This window comes from Dendrobates tinctorius, unplaced genomic scaffold (genome assembly GCF_039654945.1).
Source record: "Dendrobates tinctorius isolate UK_male_01 unplaced genomic scaffold, ASM3965494v1 ptg000303l, whole genome shotgun sequence".
Lineage (NCBI taxonomy): Eukaryota > Metazoa > Chordata > Amphibia > Anura > Dendrobatidae > Dendrobates > Dendrobates tinctorius.
The window spans coordinates 3,955,076-3,974,261 of record NW_027361970.1 but is presented as its reverse complement, the minus strand read 5'-3'; the positions used below and the strand labels follow the sequence as shown (position 1 = coordinate 3,974,261).

The 19,186-nt window shown below is 52.5% G+C and overlaps 1 protein-coding gene across 3 annotated transcripts in view; it reads left to right on the top strand.

Moving 5' to 3' along the window:
• The window catches only part of POU2F3 (POU class 2 homeobox 3), a 297,141-nt gene that overhangs the window by 222,081 nt on the left and 55,874 nt on the right, over positions 1-19,186 (top strand). For all 3 annotated transcript variants that reach the window (XM_073560731.1, XM_073560733.1, XM_073560732.1), the window contains exon 7: positions 18,497-18,673. In XM_073560731.1, the coding sequence (XP_073416832.1) occupies positions 18,497-18,673 (177 nt within the window). The remainder of the gene's footprint in view (positions 1-18,496; positions 18,674-19,186) is intronic.

Below are 19,186 nucleotides of genomic sequence, written 5' to 3'. Positions count from 1 at the left end.
CCCCTGGCAACCCTACTGTGCAGCTATATGGTTCCGGGCATGGAGCAGAGGAGGTAAACCCTTTCTTGTCCTTCTTATTCTTCACAACCTTACACAGCCTACCACACAGTATGATGGCCCCCACAGCCTCTAACACAATATGATGCCCCCCGCAGCCTGCTCACACAGTGTGATGGACACCACAGCCTCTAACACAATATGATGCCCCCCACAACCTACCACACAGTGTGAAGGCCCCCACAGCCTCTAACACAATATGATGCCCCCGCAGCCTGCCCACACAGTATGATGGCCCCCACAGCCTCTAACAAAATATGATGCCCCCCACAGCCTGCCCACACAGTATGATGGCCCCCACAGCCTCTAACACAATATGATGCCCCTCGCAGCCTGCCACACAGTATGACGGCCCCAGCAGCCTCTAACACAGTAGGATGCCCCTCACAGCCTACCACACAGTATGATGGCCCCCAACAGCCTCTAACACAGTGTGATTTCCTCACAAGTGTCCCCCCCACACACACACGCACACACACATTATTAAGCCCCAATGGGCCCCTTCACACTCTTTGATCCCATACAACCTCCTACATAGTATGATGGCCCCACAGCCTCCAAAAATTATAAATACCCCTCATCGTGCTCCCGCCCCATTCCCAAAGCCTGCTGCTCCAGTCTTTGTTGTCTGCAGACTGAAGGCCCCATTACACATAACGATGTCCCAGCAATCCCACCAACGATCCGACATGATCGCTGGGACATCATTAGGCTGATCGCTGGTGAGCTGTCACAAGACAACTGGGTCGCCCTCCCAGGGCTGTGGGGTACTCGGTGCTGGGCCGGTGTCGGCGGCCCCCACAGCCTCTAACACAATATGATGCCCCCCGCAGCCTGCCCACACAGGGTGATGGCCCCCACAGTCTCTAACACAATATGATGCCCCCCGCAGCCTGCTCACACAGTGTGATGGCCCCCACAGCCTCTAACACAATATGATGCCCCTCACAGCCTGCTTACACAGTGTGATGGCCACCACAGCCTCTAACACAATATGATGCCCCCCACAGCCTACCACACAGTGTGATGGCCCCCACAGCCTCTAACACAATATGATGCCCCCGCAGCCTGCCCACACAGTATGATGGCCCCCACAGCCTCTAACAAAATATGATGCCCCCCACAGCCTGCCCACACAGTATGATGGCCCCCACAGCCTCTAACACAATATGATGCCCCTCGCAGCCTGCCACACAGTATGACGGCCCCAGCAGCCTCTAACACAGTAGGATGCCCCTCACAGCCTACCACACAGTATGATGGCCCCCAACAGCCTCTAACACAGTGTGATTTCCTCACAAGTGTCCCCCCCACACACACACGCACACACACATTATTAAGCCCCAATGGGCCCCTTCACACACTTTGATCCCACACAACCTCCTACATAGTATGATGGCCCCACAGCCTCCAAAAATTATAAATACCCCTCATCGTGCTCCCGCCCCATTCCCAAAGCCTGCTGCTCCAGTCTTTGTTGTCTGCAGACTGAAGGCCCCATTACACATAACGATGTCCCAGCAATCCCACCAACGATCCGACATGATCGCTGGGACATCATTAGGCTGATCACTGGTGAGCTGTCACAAGACAACTGGGTCGCCCTCCCAGGGCTGTGGGGTACTCGGTGCTGGGCCGGTGTCGGCGGGATGTGTCACAGCAGCAGTGACCCGGTCCGTGGCCCCCAATGTAAAAATGGGAGATTGAATGGTGGAATGTAGTTGTTAGGCGTTGGATTCCTGGCACTGCACAGCGGGCATCCAGAGCCAGACATCCTGCGGTCTCCCATTCTTCCTCGACCGCTCCAGGCTTGCTGCTCAGACTCGCTCTGGCAGCCTGGATGTTGCTGCCACCTCTGGTGCAGCAATGGCAGCGCAACCTGCTTTGCAGGGAACCGCTCCTGAGGCTAAGTCCTCATGCCGTGCTACTGGGCATGCCCGCAACTTGACGTCTCACTGGAGAGCAGGGGTCACATGCTCAGGTCCTGCGTCGGATCTGATTGGTCCTTCCCAAGCTAATGGAAGGTTCTGGAAGCGCATCGCTATAAAAAGCCCGCAGGGCGGCTCGGCGATGCGCTAGTGTAGACTTATCTTGCTATGTGTGTGAATGGTGATGGATGCATGGACTGGTGGCTGACTCATTATGAAACCCCTTCCCTCGGATAATACGATTGGTGACAGAGTGTGTTCTTAGGTCAGCACCAGGTAGAGGCAAGCTACGCCACAGTGCTCCTTCGCCTACACTAGCGTCCGTCGGTGCCCGGTCCTCGGCGCCGACGCTTGCGGCTTTAGTTGCCGCTGCGCTGCATTAACAGCAGCTATTGGTGTTCGCGGCTGCGACGCCACACGCTGACTCCTGTGACGATAACAGGGCCAGCACCTTTGTATATATTTCTGGCAAGCGACTCTGTGTCTGAGCCGCTCCTAGCGTTCGGGTGACGTTAACCTGTGCGCACTACTTCACCTTCTGGTGCATCTGCCATTGCCCAGCAGCGGTCTTACCAACTACCGCACGGTGGACCCCAGGCGGCGAACGCACCTCTTATTATTTTATATCTGGTGCGTTCCGCCGAACATAACATTACACTAGCGCCAGGGTCTGGCTGGCAATGGCAGACGTGCAGCAGCTGCTGCGCTACATTCGGCAGCTGGAGAGCAGGTTGGCGGCTATCGAGAGCACCAACTCAGCTGCGAATGCTGCGCTAGCTGCCGCCCAGACGGTCGCTGAGGCCGTCTCACGTGTACCCACACTCTTGCCCTCGCCGACAATCTCTTCCCTCCTGCTCCCCGATAAGTTTTCGGGTGAAAGCGCCACCTGTAGGGTATTCGTCAGTCAGTGCTCCATTCACCTGGAGTTGCTGACTGCACGGTTTCCTACAGAGCGGGCTAAGGTGGGCTTCATTGTCTCCTTATTGTCTGGCCGGGCATTGCAGTGGGCCACGCCATTGTGGGAACGTGATGATCCTGTGGTTCAGGGGCCTGCTCAGTTCCTCGCAGCTCTGAAGCAGGTCTTCTTAGGACCACGGGTCACGCACGATACGGCTCTCCAACTGTTGTCGTTAACACAAGGGTCACTCTCGGTTAGCCATTATGCTGTCCGGTTTCGGACATTGGCTTCCGAATTGGAGTGGCCGGACAAAGTATTAGTCCCAGTGTTCTGGAGAAGCCTAGCTGAGCACGTCAAGGATGCTCTAGCTACCCGAGATATTCCCACAACTCTGGAGGAATTGATCGCCTTCTCCACCCGTATCGATCTCCGGTTCACGGAGCGTGGGTTGGAGAGGACTCTATCCAGATGTAAAATTAACCTGGCTCCCACCTTTACCGAACCGTTGAGCCATTCCGCACAGGAGTCTCCCTCCACCGAGCCCATGGAGGTATCTCACACCGGCACTAAGCCACGTCAGGTGTGGGGCTCTGTGCGCTGTTATCACTGCCAACACTTTGGCCACACGGCTGGAACATGTCCTCAGCGGCCGAAGGGACGACCCCGTTCCATGGTTGTAGGTGGTGGCCAGTCCCAGATGGAGTCCTTTTCGCCTAAGCCGGTATTCCGGGGTACCCTAGATAACGGTTCCGCCACCTGGGAGGCAGAGGTCACTCTGGATTCCGGGGCCGAGGGGAACTTTATGTCCTCGAGTTTTGCCCAGAGTCACACTATCCCTCTGGTATTACTCCCACAACCTCTGACCATCAGGGTGGTGGATGGGGCACCATTGCCGTCTCGAGTGACCCATCAGACGGTCCCACTCGGTCTCGCCATGTCCCCCTCACATCGGGAGACCCTTTCCTTGCTTATTATGCCTCATGGCATCGATCAGGTACTCCTTGGGGTTCCCTGGCTTCGTTGTCACTCCCCTCACATTGATTGGGCTTCGGGGAGAATATTGGGCTGCGAGGGTAGGTGTCTCAGGGACAGTCTTCAGGTAGCGTCTACGGAGCTGCCTACAGACCTCTCCACGCTCCCTGAACCTTACCATCAATATGCGGACGTCTTCTCTAAGAAGTCCGCGGAGACACTCCCGCCGCACCGTCCCTATGACTGCCCGATTGACCTCCTGCCAGGCACAGAACCTCCTCGAGGTTGTGTTTACCCATTATCTCTCCCGGAGACGGAGGCAATGTCCCAATACATCCGGGAGAACCTGGCAGGTTCCTTATCAGGAAGTCGGTGTCACCGGCCGGGGCAGGCTTCTTCTTCGTTCAGAAGAAGAGCGGAGAGTTACGCCCTTGCATCGACTACCGGGGTCTCAATGCCATCACGGTAAAGAATAAGTACCCTCTCCCGTTGATCTCCGAGTTGTTCGACAGGTTGCGTGGGGCGCGACTCTTTACTAAGCTAGATCTACGAGGGGCATACAACCTGATCCGTATTCGTGAGGGAGACGAGTGGAAGACAGCTTTTAATACTCGGGATGGCCATTATGAATATCTGGTCATGCCCTTCGGCCTTTGTAATGCGCCCGCTGTCTTCCAGGACTTCGTCAACGACGTCTTCCGTGACAGACCACCACCGAGGTAGAAAGCATATCTGGATGACATCCTCATCTTTTCGCCAGATTTGCCCACCCACCGGAAAGATGTCTGCAGGGTATTTGACCGCCTACGGGCGAATTCCCTGTTCGCCAAGCTGGAGAAGTGTCAGTTCGAGCAGGAGTCCTTGCCATTTCTGGGCTACGTCATCTCGGCCCAGGGGTTGGCTATGGATCCGGCCAAGCTGCAAGCGGTTATGGACTGGCAGGAACCCCATTCTCTTAAACGGTGCAGCGCTTTTTAGGGTTCGTTAACTATTATCGCCAGTTTATACCCCACTTTTCCACCCTGGTAGCTCCTTTGGTTGCTCTCACGAAAAAAGGAACTAATCCTAAGGCGTGGGCCAAACAGGTTTCTAAGGCCTTTTCCTCCGTAAAGTCCCACTTTGCAGGCGCTCCCATTTTACACCGTCCCGATGTGGATAAGCCGTTTATCCTTGAGGTAGACGCTTCTTCCGTCGGTGCAGGAGCAGTCCTTTACCAAAAGGATGCTCAAGGTCGGAAGCATCCCTGCTTCTTCTATTCTAAGACCTTCTCACCGGCGGAGAAAAATTACTCCATCGGCGACAGGGAGCTGCTGGCCATGAAATTGGCTTTTTCCGAGTGGAGACATCTCCAGGAGGAAGCCCGGTTCCCCTTTCAGGTCTTCACGGACCATAAAAACCTGGTCTATCTTCAGACGGCCCAACGCCTGAATTCCCGTCAGGCCAGGTGGTCGCTCTTCTTTTCTCGCTTCTGCTTCACCCTACACTACCTCTCCGGGGAGAAGAACGTCCGAGCAGATGCCCTCTCACGCTCGGTGGTCTCAGCGGAGGAGGGAGAAGCGGAGCCTCGGTTAAATCTCCCTCCGGAGAGTTTTACGACCGTGGCTCCTATCGCTCTCGAGTCGGTACCACCAGGCAAGACCTTAGTGCCCCCTCGGCTACGGCCAGAGGTTCTTGCCTGGGCACATGCCTCCAGGCTAGGTGGCCATTTTGGTAATAAACGGACCACCGAACTCCTGGCAAGGTCATATTGGTGGCCGCATATGGCTCGAGACGTCAAGGCATACGTGAAAGCATGCATCTCGTGTGCCCGGAACAGGCCCTCTAGACAGAGGCCGGCGGGGCTCTTGTTTCCCCTGCCAGTAGCGGATAGACCATGGGAAATGGTGGGCATGGACTTTATAGTTGGCCTGCCCAAGTCCAGTGGCAGTACGGTCATCTGGGTGGTTACCGACCATTTTTCCAAAATGGTACATCTGGTGCCACTCGCACGCCTACCCTCCGCCCGAGGTCTGGCCGTCCTGTTCATTAAGCATGTATTCCGTTTACATGGTATGCCGGACAAAATCGTAAGTGACCGAGGTCCCCAGTTTGAGTCTCGTTTTTGGAAGGAGCTCTGCAGCTTACTCAGCATTGAGCTAAATCTGTCTTCCGCCTACCATCCCGAGACGAATGGCTTGGTCGAAAGGGCCAATCAGACCTTGGTCACCTATCTACGACATTTTGTCTCTGCCAGGCAGGATGACTGGGCATCCTTGCTGCCTTGGGCTGAGTTTGCCCTAAACAATGCGGTGGCCGATTCCTCTGGTCAGACGCCCTTTCTCCTAAATTATGGTCAACACCCTCGCGTCCCTGTCCCAATGCCGGTGTCCTCCGCTGACTCCAGGGTGGCAGACTGGGCAGTGGAGGCCCGGGACATTTGGGATCGCACGCAGGATGCTATCCGGGCATCTAAAGAAAGGATGAGGGCGTCCGCCGACACGCATCGGCGACCCGCACCAAGCTTCTCCCCTGGCGACATGGTGTGGCTCTCCACCCGGAATATCAAACTGCGGGTCGAGTCTCCCAAATTCGCACCACGTTACATTGGACCGTTCAAGGTCCTCGAGCGACTTAGCTCAGTGGTCTACCGCCTGGCTCTTCCTCCACATTTGGCCATATCGGACGTGTTTCATGTGTCCCTCCTCAAACCAGTTCACATGGTCCGGTTTTCTGAACCATCCACCGGGTCATCAGACTTATCGTCTGACGAGTTTGAGGTTAACGCCATCGTGGGGCGCAGGTTTGTCCGTGGCAAAAAGTTTTATTTGGTGGACTGGAAGGGTCATGGTCCCGAGGCTTGGACCTGGGAGCCGGTGGAGAACATTCATGCACCGCTCCTGATCGTGGCTTTTGAGGACAGTGAGGCGGCCCTAGGAGAGGGGTGAATGTTAGGCGTCGGATTCCTGGCACTGCACAGCGGGAATCCAGAGCCAGACATCCTGCGGTCTCCCATTCTTCCTCGACCGCTCCGGATGTTGCTCAGCAAACACGGCGAGCCAGGCTTGCTGCTCAGACTCGCTCTGGCAGCCTGGATGTTGCTGCCACCTCTGGTGCAGCAATGGCAGCGCAACCTGCTTTGCAGGGAACCGCTCCTGAGGCTAAGTCCTCATGCCGTGCTACTGGGCATGCCCGCAACTTGACCTCTCACTGGAGAGCAGGGGTCACATGCTCAGGTCCTGCGTCGGATCTGATTGGTCCTTCCTAAGCTAATGGAAGGTTCCGGAAGCGCATCGCTATAAAAAGCCCGCAGGGCGGCTCGGCGATGCGCTAGTGTAGACTTATCTTGCTATGTGTGTGAATGGTGACGGATGCATGGACTGGTGGCTGACTCATTATGAAACCCCTTCCCTCGGATAATACGATTGGTGACAGAGTGTGTTCTTAGGTCAGCACCAGGTAGAGGCAAGCTACGCCACAGTGCTCCTTCGCCTACACTAGCGTCCGTCGGTGCCTGGTCCTCGGCGCCGACGCTTGCGGCTTTAGTTGCCGCTGCGCTGCATTAACAGCAGCTATTGGTGTTCGCGGCTGCGACGCCACACGCTGACTCCTGTGACGATAACAGGGCCAGCACCTTTGTATATATTTCTGGCAAGCGACTCTGTGTCTGAGCCGCTCCTAGCGTTCGGGTGACGTTAACCTGTGCGCACTACTTCACCTTCTGGTGCATCTGCCATTGCTCAGCAGCGGTCTTACCAACTACCGCACGGTGGACCCCGGGCGGCGAACGCACCTCTTATTATTTTATATCTGGTGCGTTCCGCCGACCATAACAGTAGTTAATGGAATAGATCGTGACGCCACCTGTGGTGTTCGGCAAGTGAGATGTTAGGCCGACGCTGCATGCAGATCCTCTGGGGCTGGTGGTGTGTTGCAGCCAAGTTGGTGAAGCTCCCCACAGGTGGAGCTGTAGCCCCAGAGCAGTGTAGATGTAGCGGGAGAGGAGAGCCGTAGGCAGTGTAGGAGCTGGTACCCAGCCAGATGTAGCGGTGCTGGGTGCGTTGGCGCAAGAATGAATGGAGGACACCAGGGCTTGTAGTTCCAAAGCGTTATTCACAGTCTGTAGTACACACAGGTGCCCGTCTCCGTACCATGTCCTCTGGGTCAGCGACTCAGTCAACCTCCAGGCCAGATGGAATGCTCCCTTCCAACACTCCGCCAACATGTGCCTTTCTGAACGTCTCCTCTTATAGCGCCTTTAAGTGTGAAGTACTCCTAGTACTGAGTTACACTGGAGTGCCTCCTGACAGATGTTCCCAAGAACTCTACTTGTACGGCAGACAGCTGTAGCCTGCTTCGGGGACTCCTTACTCCTGAGTCCCGGCTCACTATCAATGTTGCTGTTGTGCCCCCAAGTCTTAGATGGGAGTAGTGCATTTACAGCCCAGTACTCCACCGGTGTCTGCTGCAGAACCATTAGTGCCCATACAACCTCGGGGACCGGGTCCCGGCCTTGCGCTTAGAACTTCTAGGCAGGGTTCTTCCTCTAACCCACGTCCTCTGTTCCCTTTTACTCCTACGTTCCGTACTAGTCTTTCGTTCTTATGGAAGATCAGGTTTCGGTTCAATGTCTTTCTCCTTCTTTCCTTTCCCGTGCCAGCGGACCCAGGTCACTGAGATCTGCTGCAGCACCTCCTTCCTCCATCCCTCTCTCAGGGATCTCCTTTCCTCACTCCTCTCTGAGTGACTCTCTGACCGACTTCGAACTGACTGACCGTAATCCTAAACCCTCCCGCTCTTTTATGTATTCTAACTCCACCCGCCTCCCAGCACGTCTCGTGTTCCAAGCAGGGAGCCACCAAAGGTGCTCTGCTACACTCCAAGCAGGGAGCCACAATGTAGCTTTGCTGAACTACTCTGTTATGTGGGATTCAGGTGTTGGAGCGTGGTCAGGAGCCTACAACTTACCTGGATGGTGGGGTACCACACCTCAGGTGGAGGTGTAGTACCTCTGTGGCGACTGAGCCTCAGGGGCGCCACACAACCCCTCCAGCGATCAGGACCAGCGACGCTGGACGCTGGTTTCTAATATAAACATGGCGTACACCTGGTTTCCAAGGTAAACATCGGGTATCTAAGAGCCACGCGACTCCTGAATACCCGCTGTTTACCTTGGAAACCAGCGTGTACACCGGTTTCCAAGGTGAACAGCGGGTATCCAGGAGCCGCGGCTCCTGGATACCCGATGTTTATATTAGAAACCAGCATCAAGCGTCGCTGATCACTGGTCTCTCGCTGCCACAGGCAGCGATGCACGCTGGCCAGTGGGAGACCAGCGATCAAAAAACAGCCCAGGCCGATGCTGCACGATCAGCGATAACCGGCAGGGGGGCCGGTCGCTGATCCCCGTCACACACAGCGATCTCGCTGTGTGTGACGGGGCCTTGAGGATGAGCAGACCAGGTGCTATCTAGTAATGTTATCTATCCTGCTGTGCTGAGTCTCCATTGCACAGGCTGAATGGTGGACAAAGGAGGCTACCTGTTCCACCATTATATTCACTAGTATCTGCTTCAAAAGTATTTAGATACTGGTGAAATTGACTGCCAGGAGGAGAAGGGCGGTAGCATGGTGTGGCCTGTGGCCACTGTCCCCAGTTGTTACCCAGGTCCACTCAGTACTCCTATATAAAAAATATATACTGTAACTATGCCAAAATGAGTAGAAATCAGCATAGATTTAAGGTATGTTTTATGAAAATAAAAACTCTTCTGTGACGACTCCTGGAGTGGACCCTCTGGGTCGTGGCACCAACCCACCTAGGGCGAGCTGACCTAGTGAGGACCACCCCCTATACAGGGAGTGTCAGGGGCAAGCTCAAGGGGGTGAGGTACCACGACTGATGGAACCAGGTGGCTGGCTTGCAGGAGACACAATTGTGTCTAGCAACAGGGGAAGTGCAGAGCACAAGTGTGTGCAAAGCGTGGACACAGGGACACGCAAGGTATAGGACAATACAGGGCGAGTGTACGGGAGAATGGAGAAAACAGGACAATAAAAGGAGTGTACACGGGAGTGCGTTAGACACAGGATAGTGCAAGGCGGGTACACAAGGGCACGTATGGCGCGCACAGACAACACGTCCGGGTGAGTGCAAAGCATGGCGCGTGCACAGGAGCAAGCCTGAGTACAGAGTTAGACAAAGTGTGCGCAGAGAGCACGCCTGAGTGCAAGGCTAGACAGAGGGTGTGCTAAGAAGCATGACAGGAACAAGGTAGGAGCTGAGCATATGCAGAGGAGTATGAGAGAGCACAGACCAGAGGCAGAGCATGTGCAATGAAGCGCGATAGAACACAGAGCAGAGTGTATGTACGGAGCATGTGCTGGGGAGCACGGCAAGACAGAGTACAGGAACGGAGCACAAGGCAGAGGACCCGAGTACAGCGTACAGCCAGGCAAGGACCAAGCAGACCAAGCCAGGAAGCACAACAATAATCAGGCACCTTCCATAGAAAGAGGTAGCCTGATATAGCACATTAGTGGATCACCCGCCAGGGCAGTGGGGTACTCGGTACCGCCGGTATCTCAGTGGGAAGTGTCACAGTAGCGGTGACCCGGTCCGTGGCCCTGGGCGTCGATGTAAAAAGAGCTTAAAGCGTGGCTCGTTAAAGTTTATGAGTGGATGATACGTGACGCCACCTGTGGTGCTCGGCAATAAAGGGGTTAAGCCGATGCTGCAAACAGATCCTCTGGGACAGATGGTGTGGTGCAACAATAATGTTGTAGCCCTCCACAGGTAGGGCTGCAGTCCCAGGGCAGAGTAGATGAAGAGTATAAGTGTTGAGGAAGAGGGTGTAGTGTCTGGAACAGAGATGTAGCAGTGCTGGATAGTTTGCAGGAAGAAGGCAAGGACACAATAGGGTGCAGTTTCTTTTACCTTTACTTTGCTTGGTAAATGCAGTCCAGAATTCCAGATTACAGATGGAACAGAGTCTGGCCGGCCTGGAAGCAACTTCGGAATCTCTCTATCAGATGGGTTGTGTAGTCTCCTTTCTAGTGCTTATCTTAGGTGCTTGCAGTACTGTGTTACACTGAAGTTCCACTTGCTTGTTCTCTTCTAGAACTCCCTCGTATGGCAGACAGCTGTAGCCTTCTTCTTCTTCTGGCTCACCCATTGCTGTTGTGCCTCCGAGTCTTATGTGGGAACAGAGCATTTACAGCTTCCTATTCCTCCGGTTTCTGCTGCAGGAACATCTGTATCCATACAACCTTGGAGACCGGGCTCCAGATCATGCGATATAGCTAGAAGTGAGCACTCAACTCTACTCAATCTTCCAGCTCTTCTCCTCCACATCCACACACGTTGCCCTCCTCACACAAACTCCTAATTTCCCCTTCCTGGCCCCCAGAGAGTAGCTCTTCCCCCAATTTTGGTTCAGAGCTCCCTCTGCTGGCCTGGAATGAGAAATGTGTTGTGTGTTGTGATTAAATGACAGAGAGACCCTTCATTGCTTCCAAGCATGACATCACACTCCCTAGGAGGAAGGTAATGCCACTGTGGCGACCATACTCCAGGGGGCGCCACATTCCCCCCTAGTGCAATTCAGTACTCCCGGACTGAAGAAAAACATGCAAACATATAAACAAATGAACAATTGTAAATGTAACAAGATTTCCAAAAAGTGAAAAATACAAAAACCAAAGCTCAAAAATAGTCCTGATGACGATCAGTCCATGCGTCAATGTCCATGGTCCATTTCCTGAGCATGGTAACTATGTACAAGTTAAGTTTTGACCACACATAGTCCTGTGGTCCAGTTGTCCATCAAAACAAAATAAGATCTTCAAAAGTTCTTACAGAGTCTCTGTAGGCACATAAACTTAAGCAGTTGCATATTTACATTTTACCATTTGTATAACTTATTTAGATACGAAACCTTAGGGGTGGTATACCTTGGGTACTACGGACAGACCTACATAGCACTGGCGTTGGTAAACTGGGTAGTAGCCGTCTGCGAACTCTTAGACTCACTGTGGCCATGACAGATTCACCACTGGCAGGGCGAAGATTCTCTGACCCCACTGCTGGTGTAGCATCCGCTGCCTGAACTTCCTGATTTTCAAAGTTGTCTTGAGTCTCTGCTACTTCAGCCTGGGGAAAGATTAGGACAGGAACTACGATGGCTTGATCCATTCTTGTCCAGTTTGCAGGAAATTCTCCGAGTACAGTGCTGACCTTTTCTTCTTCTTCTAGGGGTTGAAGGTTGTTTTGTTCTCCCATCCTTTCCTTTAGCTGGTCAGGGCACAGTTTCAGATGATCCCTCGATACTGCTGATGATGTTTCTCCTCCATCCTTACTGATAAGGCACACTTTGGTGTTGTCGAAGTTTGATGGTAAGACGGTGTAGGGTTCAGCTTCCCATTGGTCATCCAATTTATGCATCCTTCTTTTCCTCTTTAGGACTTGTTCTCCTGGTGTCAAGGGAACTGCAGGTGCATGTTGATTGTAGTTATTTTCTTGTTTTTGATTGCCTGCGCTAGACTCTTTTCTACACACTCTTGTACTCTTCAGTATTGCTGCTGCCGTTCTGTATCCCAGTCAGCATCTGGTGATGTAACTCAGGTGTAAGGACTCCCATATCCAAATCAATAGGCAACTTGCCAGGCCTCGCTCTCATTAGGTAGGCTGGAGTGCAGTTGGTGGAATTCACAGGAATGTGATTTTAGAGGTCTACCAGATCTGGCAACTTCTCTGGCCACAGATTTCTCTCTTCCAAAGGCAAGCTCTTCAGTAGATCGATCATCACCTGATTCATCTTTTCACACATGCCATTGGTCTGTGGATGGTACGGTGTTGTCCTGAACTTCTTGCAACCGTACAAGTTACAGAATTCCTGGAACACTTCTGCCTCAAAGGCTGGACCTTGATCTGTAAGTACTCGCTCAGGATATCCGTGTGGTCTACAAAAGTGCTGTTGGAATGCTCTGCCTGCTGTCCTGGCTGTTTGATCCTTGACAGGCATGACTACCAGGAATCTCGAGTAGTGGTCAATGATGGCAAGAGCATAAATGTAGCCTGAACGGCTTGGAACCAGCTTCACATGGTCCAGGGCTACCAACTCAAGTGGTTGTTTGGTTATTATTGGCTGCAAAGGAGCTCGCTGGCTGTTACGGTCCTTTCTGCGCAGATTGCATTGTCCACATTCCTGTCACCAATTTTCAATGGCCTTCCTCATTCCAGCCCAGTAGAATCTCTCCCGGAGCAAGGCCTCCAACTTCTTCCATCCGAAGTGTCCAGCTTCATTGTGGTATGCTTCCAAGACCATTGATGCCTCCCTCTTTGGGACTACCACCTGCCATACCAGCTCATGAGTGCGGGCATTGATACTCCTCCGACACAGCTTTCCCTCATAGAGGAACAGCCGGCCTCTTTCCTTCCACAACTGCTGGGTTTCTTCAGGAGCATCTGGATCCGGGCATGAGTCAGCTTGAGACAGTAGCTCCTTTACCAGGTGGACTGCGGGATCGCTATCTTGCATTTCAGCCCAGTCATGATGAGGCAATGGATTTAGGGTGGCCTCTTTCATGACTGACCGTCTGTTTCTCACTCCTTGGGCACGTTGGGCCGCAATTGGCCGGTGGAAGGCAGGTAACTCTATTTCTTCGAGTGCCTCAGGGTCTTCTCCTGCATCTGGCAGATTAGGCATTCTGGACAGCGCATCAGCATTGGCATTTTTGTGCCCTGCTCGGTACTTGATGGTGAATTCGTAGTTAGACAGCCGGGCCATCCATCGCTGCTCCAGTGCACCTAGTTTGGCACTTTCCAAGTGAGTCAACGGGTTGTTGTCCGTGAAGATGGTAAACTTGGCTGAAGCTAGGTTATGCTTGAATCGTTCAGTCACAGCCCAGACGATGGCAAGGAACTCCAGTTTGAAGGAACTGTAGTTGTCAGGGTTCCTTTCAGTGGGACGAAGCTTCCTGCTGGCGTAAGAGATCACTTGTTTGCCATTCTGTACCTGTGACAGTACTGCTCCCAGTCCCATGGTGCTGGTATCAGTATACAACACAAATGGTTGGTCATAATCTGGGTAGGCCAGAACTTCATCTCCTGTGAGAGCCATCTTCAGTCGAGTGAAGGACCTCTCCAGTTCCTCATTCCATTCAAATGTAGGACTCTTCTTCCTGGCTTTCTTGGGCTGTCCCACCAGAAGATTTTGCATAGGGGTAGCTATCTCAGTGAAGCCTTTGATGAACCTTCAGTAGTAGCCTACCAACCCGAGGAATTGACGTACCTCATGGAGGTTGCTGGGCTTCTGCCAGTTCCGAATGACAGTGACTTTGTCAGGATCCGGTGCCACGCCTTCTGCACTCACTACATGACCGAGGTACTGTACCTTGGGCTTCAGGAGGTGGCATTTGGATGGCTTCACTTTCAGGCCAAAGTTGGACAGGGCTTCAAACACCTCAGCCAGGTGCTTCAGATGGTCTTCATAAGTCTTGGAGAAAACATTGACATCATCAAGGTACAACAGGACTGTCTCGAAGTTCTTGTGTCCAAGACAGCACTCCATTAGCCGTTGAAATCTCCCTGGGGCGGTGCAGAGCCCGAACGGCATGTAGTTGAACTCGCAGAGACCCTTTGGTGTAGTTAACGCTGTTTTCTCCTTGTCTGCCTCTGCCACGGGAACCTGCCAATACCCACTAGTGAGATCTAAGGTGGAAAAATAGTTAGCAGTTTTAAGTGCGGCTAATGACTCCTCAATTCTGGGTAATGGGTAGGCATCCTTATGTGTAATGCTGTTAATTTTTCGGTAATCAACACACATTCTCATGGTACCATCTTTCTTTTTCACAAAGACTATTGGAGCTGCCCAGGGGCTACAACTGTCTCTGATCACCCCAGCCTCCTTCATTTCCCGCAACATACTTTTGGCACATTGATATTGTGTTGGGGGTATAGGCCGGTACCTTTCTTTAATGGGTGGATGATCTCCAGTGGGCATATGGTGTTGAACCCCTTTTGCCTTCCCAAAGTCTAGAGGGTGTTTACTGGATACTCACTCATACTCCTGAGTCACTCGGTAAACCCCACTCTTTTGGTATGAAGGGGTGGAGTCAGTTCCCACCTGCAGCTGCTGACACCACTCCTCCAGCTGCTTTTCAAAGCCATTGTCCTCCACCTGGTCGGATGAGACCAAGGGCTCTGCTGCCCGTATTGCATTGTTACTGACAGTAAGCAGCTTAGCAACTGTGGCATACCGAGGTATTGTGGCCTCCTCCTCCCCACAATTCAAGAGGCGTACAGGTACTCTCCCTTTGCGAACATCAACTACCCCTCTGGCTGTCAGGACAGTGGGCCGGCTATCAGAGTACACTGGCTCTACCAATGCTTGGTAATCTTTTCCTCTGAGGCCGATGGCTGCCCGACACCAAATTAACATTTCACATCTGGGGGGTATCGCAATGGGGAAAGAATCACTCACTCTGACGCTGCCAATTTGTCCGCCAGACAGTTCTACCTGCTGTCTTTGCATCAGGGCCATGATCTCCTTCTGCAGGACTCGTTGTTCACTGGAACCAGCAGTCTCAGCCACCTGTTGCAACAAGACAATAACCTCGGAAAGACAATTTTCAATTACATTTGTACCAAGAGTCATCATGGGATTACATTCACTTCGATCAATATCAACAACTATCAGACCTTGAGATTTTAGCTCTACTCGACCCACTTTAACAGTAATCTCTTTACATCCTACTTGCGGTAAAGACTGACCATGACTGGCAACTACTGTCAGTTCATCACTTGGGCCCCGGGTAAGTTCAGAGTCAGCCCAATACCGCTTGTAAAGGATATATGGCATAGTTGTGACCTGAGAGCCAGTGTCCAGCAAAGCATTCATGGGGATGCCATCAATCACCACTGGGAGGACCGGTCGCCCACCAACATACTTGGCTCGCCAATTCTTTGGGCCTTGTTGTCCTACTCCTGGGGGTTGGCCCTCTGCCCCAAAGGTTGCTCGTTTAAATAACAGAATCTTGCGATGTGGTCTGCCTTGTGGCAGTGACGACAGATGGGACGTCCGTTCTGGTCATAGCGATCATTGTCTCTCCCTCAGCGTGGCGGGATCCTCTTCTTCCGTAGCCATGGGAAGACTGGACTGGAGGCCAGCTGAATCTTCTCCTTTGATGACACCTGCAGGGACTGCACAGTTTTAGCAAGTGCAGCCATACTTTTGGCCGGCTCTTGGACCTGAAGGCGCAGTTCTGTTGGTTGCTTTATCAGTGTCCTGTGAGGCTTTTACTTCCCTCTGTGCTGCACCAGTTAGCTGCCCAATAAGGATGTTCACTTTCTGGCTTTCAGACAGAGGATACACCTCAAACAGACTGCACAGTCTCTCTTTAAATTCACTCAGGGTATGTGACTCCCCTGAATACTGTGGTAACCAGGCCGCTCCCGGTATATAGGGCATGGACAGCGGCATTATGGGGACTGTTGCAGTGGGCGCTTGTTCCTGCTGCGCTCTGGCGGTGGCGCTGGCTGCTGCGTTCTGTGGTGCCATTAGAGCCGCAGCTGCGCTGGCTCCTGCATCTTGCGGCGCTGTGGGGGGTGCGGTGGCGTCCATCGCTGCATCTGCTCTTGCCTCAGACATCCTCCTCCCCCCCTAGTTAACGTTGGCCAGGCCCTGGGTTGCGCTGGCTTACTGGTTGCTGCTTTGCAGGTTAGATGATCAGAGGGAAGCTGGGGCTGCAGGCCTCTGCCTCTCACTTCCTGCTCGCTGGTCTCTTCCCGTGCAGGGCTTCACTTTTTCATGCTCTTCGGCTGGCTCCGCCCACGACGGCCCACCCCTTTGGTTTCCCGCGCGCACCAAGCAGCGGGGTAATGACGGCAATTGCGCAAATAGTCTATGGCACACAACAGTCTCTGGCACACAGGACCCAGGGACACCAGGCTCCGTAAATCCTGTTCGTGACGCCAAAATGGATCGCCCGCCAGGGCAGTGGGGTACTCGGTACCAGGCCGGTATCTCAGAGGGAAGTGTCACAGTAGCGGTGACCTGGTCCTTGGCCCTGGGCATCCATGTAAAAGGGGGTTAAAGCGTGGCTGATTAAAGTTTATGAGCGGATGATACGTGACGCCACCTGTGGTGCTCGGCAATAAAGGGGTTAGGCCGACGCTGCAAACAGATCCTCTGGGACAGATGGTGTGGTGCAGCAATGATGTTGTAGCCCTCCACCCGTAGGGCTGCAGTCCCAGGGCAGAGTAGATGAATAGGATAGGTGTTGAGGAAGAGGGTGTAGTGTCTGGCACAGAGATGTAGCAGTGCTGGAGAGTTTGCAGGAAGAAGGCAAGGACACAATAGGGTGCAGTTTCTTTTACCTTTACTTTGCTTGGTAAATGCAGTCCAGAATTCCAGATTACAGATGGAACAGAGGCTGGCCGGCCTGGAAGCAACTTAGGAATCTCTCTATCAGATGGATTGTGTAGTCTCCTTTCTAGCCCTTATCTTAGGTACTTGCAGTACTGTGCTACACTGAAGTTCCACTTGCTTGTTCTCTTCTAGAACTCCCTCATATGGCAGACAGCTGTAGCCTTCTTCTTCTGGCTCACCCATTGCTGTTGTGCCTCCGAGTCTTATGTGGGAACAGAGCATTTACAGCTTCCTATTCCTCCGGTTTCTGCTGCAGGAACATCTGTATCCATACAACCTTGGAGACCGGGCTCCAGATCATGCGCTATAGCTAGAAGTGAGCACTCAACTCTGCTCAATCTTCCAGCTCCTCTCCTCCACATCCACACACGTTGCCCTCCTCACACGAACTCCTAATTTCCCCTTCCTGGCCCCCAGAGAGTAGCTCTTCCCCCAGTTTTGGTTCAGAGCTCCCTCTGCTGGCCTGGAATGAGAACTGTGTTGTGTGTTGTGATTAAATGACAGAGAGACCTTTCATTGCTTCCAAGCATGCCATCACACTCCCTAGGAGGAAGGTAATGCCACTATGGCGACCATACTCCTGCGGGCGCCATATGAGCACTTGGATTTCCGGGTCAGGTCCTCCAGGACCATAGAGAGGACAGGACTGGAGACAGAGCTGAGAAGAGTGCGCGTGCGCACTGGGAACATAACACAACCATGGGACTAGGAGCGAGAGGTGCGCGCTCGCACCCGAGCGGCCGCGGCACCGGAAGTGGTGACGACGGACCCGGGGTCCCGCCCCCAGGTAAGCACAGTGTGACAGGCGACGTGACATCTTCCAAATCACCAGGAGCTGTTCACATGGCTTCTCTCCTGCCAAAGCTTCTAGTTGGCATACTTAGCTGCTCATTAATACTACTTTTGAAGTTTACAACAGTTGCAGGCTTATGCTTTGGGGACTGTGTTGAGCAGACAGAACATGGAGCTGTGTTAACCTTTACAGCAGATTGTTGATGTACTTCATACTGTACTTTGTGAACTCTCAGGTTTGCTTTTGTGTGTTCTCTTCCGGTGTCCTCTATGTTGTGATGATGCAGATTATGCTTGCTATATGCCCCAAGTAAAATGGTTAATTCTCCCACAATGTCTTAGTGCTTATGAAACTGCTGAAGGAGGAAATCTACAACAATTACAACATCACTTTTCATGCTATAAACATTGTACTCTAAAAACTTTTATTATCACCTAAATAGGCTCTGGGGCGCCCAGGACTCCCCGGATCTTCTATAGAGCCGCATTTGGAAATACCACAACATTTACATGCCCCCAAACACTTACCAGTGGCTTCAGATGAGCCGAGCGATTTGGAAGAACTGGAAAAGTTTGCCAAAACTTTCAAGCAGAGAAGGATAAAACTTGGCTTTACACAGGTGAGAAATACACTATATATACAGCTATTTTGACTGTATATACAATAATAAAGGTTAAAAATCATTGTAAAGTTGTTTTAAACAAAAATATGTTACAAAGAAGTAGATTGTTTCACTGCAAACAATCTGGAAGATATTAAAGGGGTTCTCCACTACTCGAACAACCCCTTCTGAATCTCTGATCCACCCTGGAAAAATAATAGCACTAAGGACGCGTTCACACGTTCAGTATTTGGCCAGTTTTTATCTCAGTATTTGTAAGCCAAAACCAGAGGTGGGTGATAAATCCAGAAGTGGTGACGTGTCTCTATTATACTTTTCCTCTGATTGTTCCACTCCTGATGTTGGCTTACAAAGACTGATGAAAAATACTGACCAAATACTGAACGTGTGAACATGGCTTTATATTGACTTCTGATGCCGGCGTCGTTTCAGTGGTGTTGGCACTGGCTTTCCTGGGGCTTGGTGATATTGTTATGTTACGGAATCCATTTGGGCAATCAGCACTAGCTT